The sequence below is a fragment of the Saimiri boliviensis genome, chromosome 14 (genome assembly GCF_048565385.1).
Source record: "Saimiri boliviensis isolate mSaiBol1 chromosome 14, mSaiBol1.pri, whole genome shotgun sequence".
Taxonomy (NCBI): Eukaryota; Metazoa; Chordata; class Mammalia; order Primates; family Cebidae; genus Saimiri; species Saimiri boliviensis.
Genome location: NC_133462.1, coordinates 9701851 through 9714066, shown reverse-complemented (window position 1 = coordinate 9714066; position 12216 = coordinate 9701851). Strand labels below are relative to the sequence as shown.

At 47.0% G+C, this 12216-nt stretch overlaps 1 protein-coding gene across 6 annotated transcripts in view; it reads left to right on the top strand.

The window, feature by feature from the left end:
• CARD8 (caspase recruitment domain family member 8) overlaps positions 1-12215 on the top strand; it is a 35190-nt gene extending 22975 nt beyond the window's left edge. For 2 of the 6 annotated variants that reach the window (XM_074386119.1, XM_074386124.1), the window contains exons 12-15: positions 29-124; positions 959-2003; positions 9533-9803; positions 11536-12215. In XM_074386119.1, the coding sequence (XP_074242220.1) occupies positions 29-124; positions 959-1224 (362 nt within the window). In that variant the 3' untranslated portion in view covers positions 1225-2003; positions 9533-9803; positions 11536-12215. Of the gene's footprint in view, positions 1-28; positions 125-958; positions 2004-6573; positions 6843-9532; positions 9804-9905 lie in introns of those variants that run through there. The other 4 variants (XM_074386120.1, XM_074386123.1, XM_074386121.1 and 1 more) reach the window with 4 other exon arrangements.
• Position 12216: the final 1 nt, after the last annotated feature.

Genomic DNA, 12216 nt, shown 5'->3' with positions numbered 1-12216 from the left:
TGTTCCTTCTAACCTTCTCATTTACAAGAACGAGCGATGCCAGAGAAAAACGAGTGTGATTTCCTTATTGGAAGGCATGAGGACATGAGGTCCACACAAGGAGTACCGACAGCAAATTCTTGGGGTGAATATCTTGCATCTGGGGAACTGTAGGTTAAAGTACTTACGACCACGGTCGGGACTGCGGAACGGTCGTAACACGATTTGGTTGTAAGTTGAGTAGGCTGTAGGTACAGTTGGTGCACGCGGCGATGGTCATGCTGCCAGAAGCTGGTCTGCACTGTCGTCCGCCCAGCTGGGCAACGTTTGCGCTGCCAGACGCGGAGCAGTTGTGGCTAGCGATTGTGGTCGTAAAGTCGAATGGTTGTAAGTCGCATAGGTCGTAAGTCGATCAATACCTGTAGTTCTACACTGAACTTTGGGAGGGATACAGTAAATATGAGACTAGAAAGTTAACCAATAACCAGAAGTAAAATACCCAAAATGAAATGAATGTGGGCTAGGCAACAGACACAAGATGAAGAGCTATCCCCGGCCGGGTGCAGGGGCTCACACCTGTAATCCTAGCACTTTGGGAGGCTGAGGCGGGTGGATCACCTGAGGTCGGGAGTTCGAGACCCACCTGACCAACATGGTGAAACCCCCTTCTCTACTAAAAACACAAAAATTAGCCCGGCGTGGTGGCACATGTCTGTAATCCCAGCTACTTGGAAGGCTGAGGGAGGAGAATTGCTTGAACCTGGGAGGCGGAGGTTGTAGTGAGCTGAGATCTTGCCATTGCACTCCAGCCTGGACAACGAGTAAAACTCCATCTTAAAAAAAAAAAAAAAAAAAAAAAAAAAAAAAAAAAAAAAAAAGAGCCACCCCCCAGCCTGGAATGATGAATCTTTGTTTGGTGTAGATCCTAAATGCTATCAGAGAGCAATTCTCAGAGTCTGCAACTCCCACTTCTGTCCAGGTGCAGCCTTTGTGAAGGAGAACGTCCGGCAACTCCAGGCCAGGATGGGGGACCTGCAGGGGGTGCTCGATGATCTCCAAGACAGTGAGGTTCTCACTGAGAATGAGAAGGAGCTGGTGGAGCAGGCAAAGACACGACAGAGCAAGAACGAGGCCCTGCTGAGCATGGTGGAGAAGAAAGGGGACCCAGCCCTGGAGGTGCTCTACAGAAGCGTTAGTAAAAGGGACCCTTACCTTGTGTCCTATCTTAGACAGCAGACCTTGTAAAGTGAGTCAGTCCGAGTGTCTGGAAGAGAGAATCCAGCGTTCTCATTGGAAATGGATGAAGAGAGATGCATCCTTGATTCCAGTGTCCAAAACAAAGGAGGGCTGAGTCACATTTGCCCATCACACAGGCTTTTGGGACAGATACATAACCTAGAAGATACTCATGGGCTGTATCCCAATGCCTTTTCCTCAAGAATATCTGAAGAGAAAGACTATACCTTCTGGCCAGGCACAGTGGCTCATGCCTGTAATCCCAGCACCTGGGGAGGGCAAGGTTGTTGGATCACGAGGTCAAGAGATCGAGACCATCCTGGCCAAAATGGTGAAACCCTGTCTCTACTACAATATTTCTAAATACAAAAATTAGCTAGGTGTGGTGGTGCGCACCTGTAGTCCTAGCTACTCAAGAGGCTGAGGCAGGAGAATCACTTGAATCGGGGAGGCAGAGGTTGCAGTGAGCTGAGATCGTGCCACTGCACTATAGCCTAGTGACAGAGCCAGACTCCATCTCAAAAGAGTATCTGAAGAGAATAAAAATGGTGCTTTTAAATCATTTCTAATCATGGCTCAATATGTGACTGTTTCATCCACTGACACATTCCTGAAGACCCAGGGTGAAGACATTCAAGGCAGTTGTCTTTATGGGTGACAAGACCTAGAAAGGGAAAGTCTCCTGATTAACATGAAAGCCAATTTTTGTGGACATACTGTTTGAAGTCTCACCATTCCACCACAAAAAGCAGGAAAGCTAACAAAATCTCTCAACTAAAGAGACTCAGGTATTTACTAATGGTATTGGTTTTATACATGTTGTCCCTTTAACGTTTTATCTATTAATGTTATTACTAGAATAATGTAAATTCATTATTCTACAAGTACCTGGGAGGCGGAGCTTGCAGTGAGCCAAGGTCGCACCATTGCACTCCAGACTGGGCGACAGAGTGAGACTACATGTTAAAAAAGAAAAAGAAAAAGAAAAACCCTTGGAAATGATTATATATCTTGTACTTTTAATCATTAAGTTTTGTATAACCCATTGGCTATTTCAATAACTCATGAGGAAATGGCCTATTATATATTTCCAGATAGTTACCATTTCCCTTCTGTTCCTTCACTCTTGATCTTCCAAGTTTCATTATGCTGTATTCTCCTTTGTCTGAAACATCTGATGGCTTTGAATTCTCTTATTTTTTCTTTTCTTTTCTTTTCTTTTTTTTTTTTGAGACAGATCTTGCTGTCCTCCAGGCTGGAGGGCAGTGGTATGATCTCAGCTCACTGCAACCTCTGCCTCTTGGGTTCAAGCAATTCTCCTGTTTCAGCCTTTTGAGTAGCTGGGATTACAGGTGTGTACCATCACACCCAGCTAATTTTTTGTATTTTTAGTAGAGATGGGGTTTCACCATGTTGGCCAGGCTGGCCTGGAACTCTTGGCCTCAAGTGATCCACCCACCTTGGCCTCCCAAAGTGCTGGGATTACAGGTGAGAGCCATTGCGCCTGGCCACAGCTTACCCTTGGAGTCTAAGTAATTTTGATTTGTACCCTGGAAGTTTGAATGTTAGATTATAAGACTCTGTGATTCATCTGTATTCAACAGAAAGTGCCAATTTTTTTTAAGTCTTCTATGATTTGAGGGGTTTTTTTTTGTTTGTTTGTTTGATTGGTTTTTTGTTGTTGTTGTTTGAGACAGTCTCGCACTGTCCCCAGGCTAGAATGCAATGGCAGTCATGATCTCGGCTGACTGCAACCTCCGCCTCCCGGGTTCATGCGATTCTCCTGCCTCAGCCTCTCCAGGAGCTGGGATTACAGGCATGAGTCATCCCGCCCAACCACAGTAGGTTTTAAGGGAAGCACGTCTTGCTCTGGAGAAGTATAACTTAAAGTAGTTTAATATGGCTGGACATAAAACTCGTAAAAGGATAGAGTAAATACAGGACTTTAGAGGCAGGCAAGAGTTAGAAGTTGAAAATCCAAAAATGACAGGCAAAATCTTTTGGTCTTTAGACTGAAAGCGAGTGGTAACTAGGCAAGGCAGACAGCAGGGTGCTGACGCTTCCAAGCAGTGGAGATGATGGAGGCTGGGCTGGGAATGGTGGGCTGGGAATGGGTAGGAGGCAGGGAACCAGGTTATGAGGCTGTCGTAAAATTCTGCAAGTATTAGCCAGCATAGGTTAAGGACACTGGAGTTAATACGTACCAGAGGAAACAATTATTTAAAAATAGAGTAAAGGGCAAGGAGCAGTGTGGCTCACACCTGTAATCCCAGCACTGTGGGAGGCCAAGGCATGTGGATCACCTGAGGTCAGGAGTTCGAGACCAGCCTGGCCAACATGGTGAAACCCTGTCTTTACTAGAAATACAAAAATTGGCCAAACATGGTGATGAATGCCTGTAATCTCAGCTACTTGGGAGGCTGAGGCAGGAGAATGGCTTGAACCTGGGAGGTGAGGATTGTAGTGAGCCGAGATGGCACCGCTGCACTCCAGCCTGGGCAACAGGACAAAAATACATCTCAAAAGAAAATAAAAATAAATTAATAAATAAAATAAAATAGGGTAAAGGGCCAGGCGTAGTGGCTCACGCCTGTAATCCTAGCACTTTGGGAGGCCAAGGCAGGTGAATCAGTTGAGGCCAGGAGTTCAAGACCAGCCTGACCAACATGGTGAAACACCATTTCTACTAAAAATAAAAAAAATTAGTCAGGTATGATGGTGTGTGCCTGCAATCTCAACTACTTGGGAGGCTGAGGCATGTGAATCAGTTGAACCCGGGTGGTGGAGGTTGCAGTGAACCATTTATGGCGCCATTGCACTCCATCCTGGATGACAGAGTCAGACTCTGTCTGAAACACACACACACACACACACACACACACACACACACACACACACACACAAGCGTAGCTCAAGCCTGTAATCCCAGCACTTTGGGAGGCAGAGAGGGGCAGATCACGAGGTCAGGAGATTGAGACCATCCTGGCCAACATGGTGAAACCCTGTCTCTACTACAATACAAAAATTAGCCAGGCGTGGTGGTGCACACCTGTAGTCCCAGCTACTTGGGAGGCTGAGGCAGGAAAATCACTTGAACCAGGGAGTTGAAGGTTTCAGTGAGCCGAGATTGCGCCACTGCACTCCATCCTGGCAACACAGCAAGACTCTGTCTCAAAAAAAAAATTTTTTTTTCAAAATCATGCCTAGAGAAAGGTCATGATGGCTGAGTGGACACAGCCAGGAAGCACCTCTCCCACCAAGAGAAACCAAAATATTAGGTCAACCAACATACCTAGAGAAGGTCTTCGGAGAGAAAACACGAAGAGTTGGTACAGAGGAGATGCAGACATCAGGACTGAAGAGCGAGGAACCTGGGAGTGTGGTGTGGGGGAGCTGAACGCTAGGGCTGGTTCCCAGCACTGAAAGGCTCCTAGGGAAGGGGTGAGTGAAGGGACAGAGGGACTACAGGCTCCTGCCACAGACTGCGGCTGTCCTAGCTACAGGAGACCACACGCCTTCCACAGGCATTTTGTCAGAGGCATTTGAGCCAGAGCAACTCCATCCTGAGGTGGATCACTTCACTTCAGGAGTTCAAGACCAGCCTGGCCAACATGGTGAAACCCCATCACGACTAGAAAACAGAATTAGCCAGGTGTGGTGGCACCTGTAATTCCAACTACCCCATCTTGAGTAGGAGCTGGGCAAAATGAGGCTGAGACCTACCCGGCTGCATTCCCAGACGGTGAAGGCATTTCAAGTCACAGGATGAGATAGGAGGTCAGCACAAGGTAGAGGTCATAAAGACCTTGCTGATAAAACAGGTTGCAGTAAAGGAGCTGGCCAAAACCCACCAAAACCAAGATGGCGACAAGAGTGACCTCTGGTCATCCTCACCACTACACTCCCACCAGTGCCACAACAGTTCATGGATACCATGGCAATGTCAGGAAGTTACCCTGTGTGGTTTACAAAGGGGAGGCATGAATAATCCACTCCTTGTTTACCATATCATCAAGAAATAACCATAAAAATGGTTTTTTTTTTTGTTATAATGGTTATAATTTTTATTGGTTTATAAATTTATAATTAAATTTTATAATGGTTATAATTTTTTTGGCAAGCAAAGCTGGGCACAGTCGCTCACACCTGTAATCCCAGCACTTTGGGAGGCCGAGGCAGACAGATCACCCGAGGTCAGGAGTTCAAGACCAGCCTGGCCAACATGGTGAAACTCCATCTCTACTAAAAATACAAAAATTATCCAGGCATAGTGGCACACGTCTGTAATACCAACTACTCGGGAGACAGATGAAGGAGAATCCCTCGAACCCGGAGGGCGGAGGTTGCAGTGAGCCGAGATGGAGCCATTGTCTCTCCTGCCTGGGCCGCAAGAGTGTGAGACCCCGTCTCAAACAAACAAACAAAAACAAAAAAACAATGGGCAATCTCTATGGAGCAGCCATTCTTTTATTCATTCACTTTCCTAATAAACTTGCTTTCACTTTACAGACTGGCCCTGAATTCTTTCTTGCATGAGACCTGTCTCAAAAAAAAAAAAAAAAAAAAGAACAAGTGAACTTGAATCTGATCGAGTCTCCATATCTAAACACCAGTTTGAAAGAAATTCGAAGGCTGGAAAACGTGCTAAATAATGGCCAGGCACTGTAGTTCAAGCCTGTAATCCTAGCACTTTAGAGGCCAGGTCAGGCGGATCACCTGAGGTCAGGAGTTCGAGACCATCCTGACCAACATGGCAAAACCCCATCTCCACTAAAAATACAAAAAAAAAAAAAAAAAAAAAAAAATTAGCTGGACATGGTGGCAGGCGCCTGTAATCCCACCTACTTGGGAGGCTGAGGCAGGAGAATCACTTGAACTTGGGATGTGGAGGTGGCAGTGAGCTGAGATCACGCCATTGCCCTCCAGCCTGGGTGACAGAGGGAGACTCCATCTTGAAAAAAAGAAGAAGAAAGAAAAAAAACATGTTAAATGACAACACAAGGATGTAATTGGCAAAACTGAAATCAAAGAAAATTTAACAGGAAAAAATGATCTACTTTCTACAACAGTAACAACAAGGTTCAAATTATGGGGGCGGGAGGAAATTAGGTAAGCAGCAACAAAGAATTAAAAATTAGATGAACAAAGAATTAACACAGAAAAACTATTACAATGGATGATTTGTATCTCTATGCAAAGCTATAAAGTAAAAATAAGAACCAGGGAAATGACAACATTAACAGAATATTTTATGATTTCATGAATTACGATTACTTTTACTTGTAAGGGAGTAAAGCATTTTTTAACTCTTCATCTTTTAAACGTACATAATGATTTTTTTTTTTTTTTTAAATACAGGGTCTTACTCTGTCAGCCAGGCTGGAGTGCAGTGGCACAATATCAGCTCATTACAACCTCCACCTCCTGAGCTCAAGCGATCCTCCCACCTCAGCCTCCCAAGTAGCTGGGACTGCAGGCATGCACCACACACTAGCTGATTTTTGTATTTTTTGTAGAGACAGTGTTTGCCATTTTGCCCAGGCTGGTCTTGAACTCCTGAGCTCAAGCGACCCACCCACATTGGCCTCTCAAAGCATGAACCACTGCACCTGGCCATCATAGTGATATTTTTACAGGTGAAGTAATATATAATGTTCCCAAATTTATTTATTTATTTATTTATTTATTTTATTTCTCTTTTTCTTTTTTTTGAGACAGAGTTTTGCTCTTGTTGCCCAGGCTGGAGTGCAATGGTGAGATCTCGGCTCACTGCAACCTCTGCCTCCCAGGTTCAAGCGATTCTCCTGCCTCAGCCTCCCAAGTAGCTGCGATTACAGGCACGCGCCACCACGCCTGGCTAATTTTGTATGTTTAGTGAGGACGAGGTTTCTCCATCTTGGTCGGGTTGGTCTCGAACTCCCGAACTCAGGTGATCCGCCGGCCTCGGCCTCCCAGTGTTCCCAGTTTTCTTTAAAAACATCCACCTAGCAGTGAGGGCACAGGTGAAACGGGATATTGAGGGTGCCAAAAAAGCAGCAGGTTTTTGAAGGGGCAGGATGAGAAAACAAGAACAGGAAGCACGGCTGGAGGAGAGGAAGACCCAGAGAAAACAGAAGGGAGTTGGACACCTGCAACCACTAGAGGGCGGTAGAGGACCATCCTTCAGTGCCCTCAGCCCAGACCTGAACCAAGGCTCAAGAGGGTTCTTCCCAGCTCCTGGGACTTCTTATGTTGTGACTTGGGAACCCTCGAAAAGGAGAGCCTGAAAGGAGGGCTGACATGCAGGTAGTTTATTTGGGGAAGAGGTCAGAAACTTTCTTATGCCACATTTCACTTTTTTTTTCCTTTTTTGAGACAGCCTTACTCTGTCCCCCAGGCTGGAGTGCAGTGGTGTGATCTCGGCTCACTGCAGGTTCAAGCGATTCTCCTGCCTCCGCCTCCTGAGTAGCTGAAATTACAGGCATGTGCCACCATGCCTGGCTAATTTTTATATTTTTAGCAGAGACAGGGTTTCGCCATGTTAGCCAGGGTAGTTGAACTCCCAACCTCGGGTGATCCATCTGCCTTGGCCTCCCAAAGTGCTGGGATTACAGGGGTGAGCCATCATGCCCGGCCATACATTTTACTTTTTAATACTACATAGCATGGAATACTGTTCAGACTTTGAAAGGAATGAAATACTAGTCGGGCACAGCAGCTGTGCCCTGAGACAGGGTCTGGCTCCGTCACCCAGGCTGGAGTGCAGTGGCGGGTTCTCAGCTCACTGCAACCTTGGCCTCCTGGGTTTAAGCAAATCTCCTGCCTGAGCATCTGGAGTAGCTGGGATTACAGGCATGCGCCAACAAGCCCTGTTAATTTTTGTCCTCATCCCTGGGACCGGGGACCAGGACCTCCTCTGGTGTGGGAGGCATACAGTGAGTGCCATGGACTGAAGCCAGGACGGTCTCAGGAGAGGCACTTCCCTTCCTGGCTACCTGAAGCTCTCTGTAGGGCTGTGCTTCTGGAAATGCATTCAAGGTCAGAGCTAGTCCCAGTAAAGTGGATCCTCGGGAAGACACCTGACCAGAAGGAAATCACTGGCTTGGACGATCTGAGTCTGGGATGGGGCAAAACTCACTCCGGGCGGGGCCCCCTGGTAGGATCCTGCTAAGGCAGCACCACCCAGAGACCAGAAATGTTCATTTGGGTAGTGGGGCGAGGGCGTTGGAATTGGTGAATGGGCAGTTGTCTAAAAATCATTGTGGGAAACTAAGGACTGTCTACCACTGGCTTCCAAAATTCTGACGCCCACTAAGATACCGTTTTGCATCTGCATACTTTTTTTTTTTTTTTTTTTTTTTTTTTTGAGATAAGGTCTTGTTCTGTCACCCACACTGGACTGCAGTGGCATGATCTCGGCTCACTGCAACTTTTGCTTCCAGGGTTCAAGCGATTCTCCTGCGTCAGCCTCATGAGTAGCTGAGATTACAGGCACATGACACCACACCCGGCTAATTTTTGTATTTTTAGTAGAGATGGGGTTTCACCATGTTAGCCAGGCTGGTCTCAAACTCCTGGCCTCAGGTGATCTGCCTGCCTTGGCCTCCCAAAGTGCTGGGATTACAGGTGTGAGTCACCTCGCCTGGCTGCACCAGCATACTTCTACAAAAGAATACCACCCTCTATAGTCAACAATAATGGAGTTCAAAATAGCTAGAAGAGAGGATTTTTCGTGTTCTCACCGTAAAGAAATGACAAACGTCTAGGATGATGGATTTGCTAATAACCTTGATTTGATCATTGCACAATTTATATATGTATTGAAGCATCACACCACACCCCATAAACATGTACACTTAAAAACAAACTTTAGTTTTAAAAACAACACCCTGTATTACATCATGATGCTTTATATTCCACTCTATTTTTTTTTTTTTTTTTTTTTTTTTTTGGTGAGACGGAGCATTGCTCTGTCACCCAGGCACAATCTCGGCTCACTGCAACCTCTGTCCCCCAGGTTAAAGCGATTCTCCTGCCTCAGCCTCCCGAGTACCTGGGATTACAGGCTACCGCCACCATGCCCAGCTAATTTTTGTATTTTTAGTAGCGATGGGGTTTCACCATGTTGGCCAAGCTGGTCTCAAACTCCTGACCTCAGGTGATCTGCCCACCTCGGCCTCCTAACGTGCTGGGATTACAGGAGTGAGCCACCGTGCCCAGCCTATTCCTATTTTTAAATGCTGGTCAGGTCACCTTAAAATGGTTTCCTCACTCTCTGAGGAGCCGGGATAGGGTTTTCCACTGTTCTAGATTATCCCCATGTGTTTTCACTTGACAGAGATTACGATGAAGAGCCGGTTCACACCCATACTGCCTCCCAGTGAGGGTGAGCCTTCCCCACCACACAGAGCTGCCTCTGGGAATGGCTGCCAGCTCTGATTTCAGGAGTAACTGGGCTCAGAGAGCTGAAGACACTTGCCCAAGGCCACACAGCCTAGATGTCGCAATGCCCATTTCCGCCTAACTCCTGGAGGAGGAAAATGACTAAATAACTCTAATTTCGCTGCTATTCAGTAAAATTTAATCCAGTCCTTCCTCCGCTTCTGCAGGTAAGATCGAGCTGCACTCGCATGCTGTTCTCTTACACTATACCATGTAAATTAAAGGCATTCCAAAGCTCAGACTTTAAAATGTCTTTTTCACTTTGGGAGGCCAAGGTGGGAGGATCACTTGAAGCCAGGAGTTCGAGACCAGCCTGGCCAACATGTGAAACCCTGACTCTATGAAAAATACAAAAATTAGCCAGGTGTGGTCGAGCACACCTGTAGTCCCAGCAGCCCAGCTGCTCAGGAGGCTGAGACATGAGAATCTCTTGAACCCAGGAGGCATAGTTTGCCATGAGCCAAGATTGTGCCACTCCACTCCAGCCTGGGTAAGAGAGTCAGACCCTGTCTCAAAAAAATAAAAATAAAAAATTGCTGAACACAAATAATTAACTAATACAAGTGCTTTAAATATGAAACAAAATTATTTCTTAAAAAGCAAAAGAGGCTGTAACACAGTGACTCATATCTGTAATCCTAGCACTTTGGGAGGCCAAGGTGGGCGGATCACTTGAGGTCAGGAGTTTGAAACCAGCCTGGCCAACATGGTGAAACCTGTCTCAAATACAAAAAAAAACTAGTGGAGCATGGTGGCGGGTGCCTGTAATTCCAGCTACTCGGGAGGCTGAGGCAGGAGAATCGCTTGAACCCGGGGGACAGAGGTTGCAGTGAGCCGAGACTGTCTGGGTGACTGTACTACAGCATGGGTGACACAGCGAGACTCCATCTCAAAAAAAAGAAAAAAGAAAAAGAGGCCAGGCACTGTGGCTCGTGCCGGTAATCCCAGCACTCTCGGAGGGGGAGGCAGGTGGATCACTTGAGCCTGGGAGGTGGAGGCTGCAGTGAGCTGTGATCATGCCACTGAACACCAGCCTGGGTGACAAAGCAAGAACTTGTCTCAAAAATAAAAATAGAAAAGCAAAAAATAAAGGTCGTATAGAAAGGGGAGTTACTAAGCTGATTCCAAAAATGCTTAAGTGGAAAATCTGTAGTGAAACCAGAGCATCCCACCCTGCTTTGGAGAATGGCTATGATACAGCACGCAGTCAGCTGGGGACGGATGGCAGGGGCGTGTCTGCACATAAAGTTCAAGTCATTTTGGTTCATGCAGGATCATCCAGACCTTCCCAACACTGAATGAGCCTGTGGCTTTCTTCCTTTTCCATAGTCCCAACAAGGCTACATGACATTCAATTCTTTGTTTTCTTATTTGTTGTTTTTTTGAGACAGAGTCTCACTCTGTCACCCAGGCTGGAGTGCAGTGGCACAATCTCGGCTCACTGCAACCTCCACTTCCCAGGTTCAAGCAATTCTCCTGCCTCAGCCTCCCAGGTAGCTGGGATCACAGGCATGCACCACTACCCGGCTAATTTTGAATTTTTACTAGAGACGGGGTTTCTCCATGTTAGTCAGGTTGGTCTCAAACTCCCGACCTCAGGTGATCCTCCCACCTCAGCCTCCCAGAGTGCTGGGATTACAGGTGTGAGCCACCATGCCCAGCTGCCCAGCCTGAATTTTTAAAAAAGTTTATTTATATAGCTTGATACCAATGGATTTAATCTTGACAGGGCATTTGGCATGACTCAACTACAGGAAAGAGTTATCCATGGTGTTCTCAGCCCTCTCACTCCTACACCCAGCCCCACTGCAGGAAAGGGTCAGGGTCAGCTTTTTCTCTGTGACCCTGTGGCCGGTGTTAAGGCTGTCCATAAATAATCGTTCCTTTCTCTCCCTCCAGATACACAAAGACTGCACTTTCCGGCACCCCTTTGAAGCTGGGCGTGACCAGGTGACCTGCTCTGACTCATGAGTGTGAGTGGAGAGGACAGGTGTCCTATCAGGTCCAAGCTTCAGGAGTCACTGCCTACTGTGCCGTCTTCTCTTCTTCCCAGTGCCCAAGGGCTGGCAGTACTCCAGATGTTGGCTGTGCCATGGGCCCAGGGCACATGGGTGATATGGAGCAGAGCGCTTGGCTGGCCCAGAGGAGAGAAACTTCTGCTGCGTGAGGACCACGGAGAACCTGCAGCTGTGACTCCCACACAGCCCAGCCTGCTGTGACCAACACAGCTCCAGAAGAGCCTGGTATATAGCGGTCTCAGAAAAATGGATGAATAGGCTGGGTGTGGGGGCTCACACCTGTAATCCCAACATTTTGGGGGGCTGAGGCAGGCAGATCGCCTGAGGTCAGGACCAGCCTGGCTAACATGGCAAAACCCCATCTCTATTAAAAATACAAAAATCAGCCGGGAGTGGTGGTGGGTGCCTATAATCTCAGCTACTCAGGAGGCTGAGGGAGGAGAATCACTTGAATCCAGGAGGCGGAGGCTGCAAGGAGCCGAGATCATGCCACTGCATTCCAGCCTGGGTGGCAAGAGGGAAACTGTCTCAACAAAAAAGAATAAATGCTGAGTAAATGAAT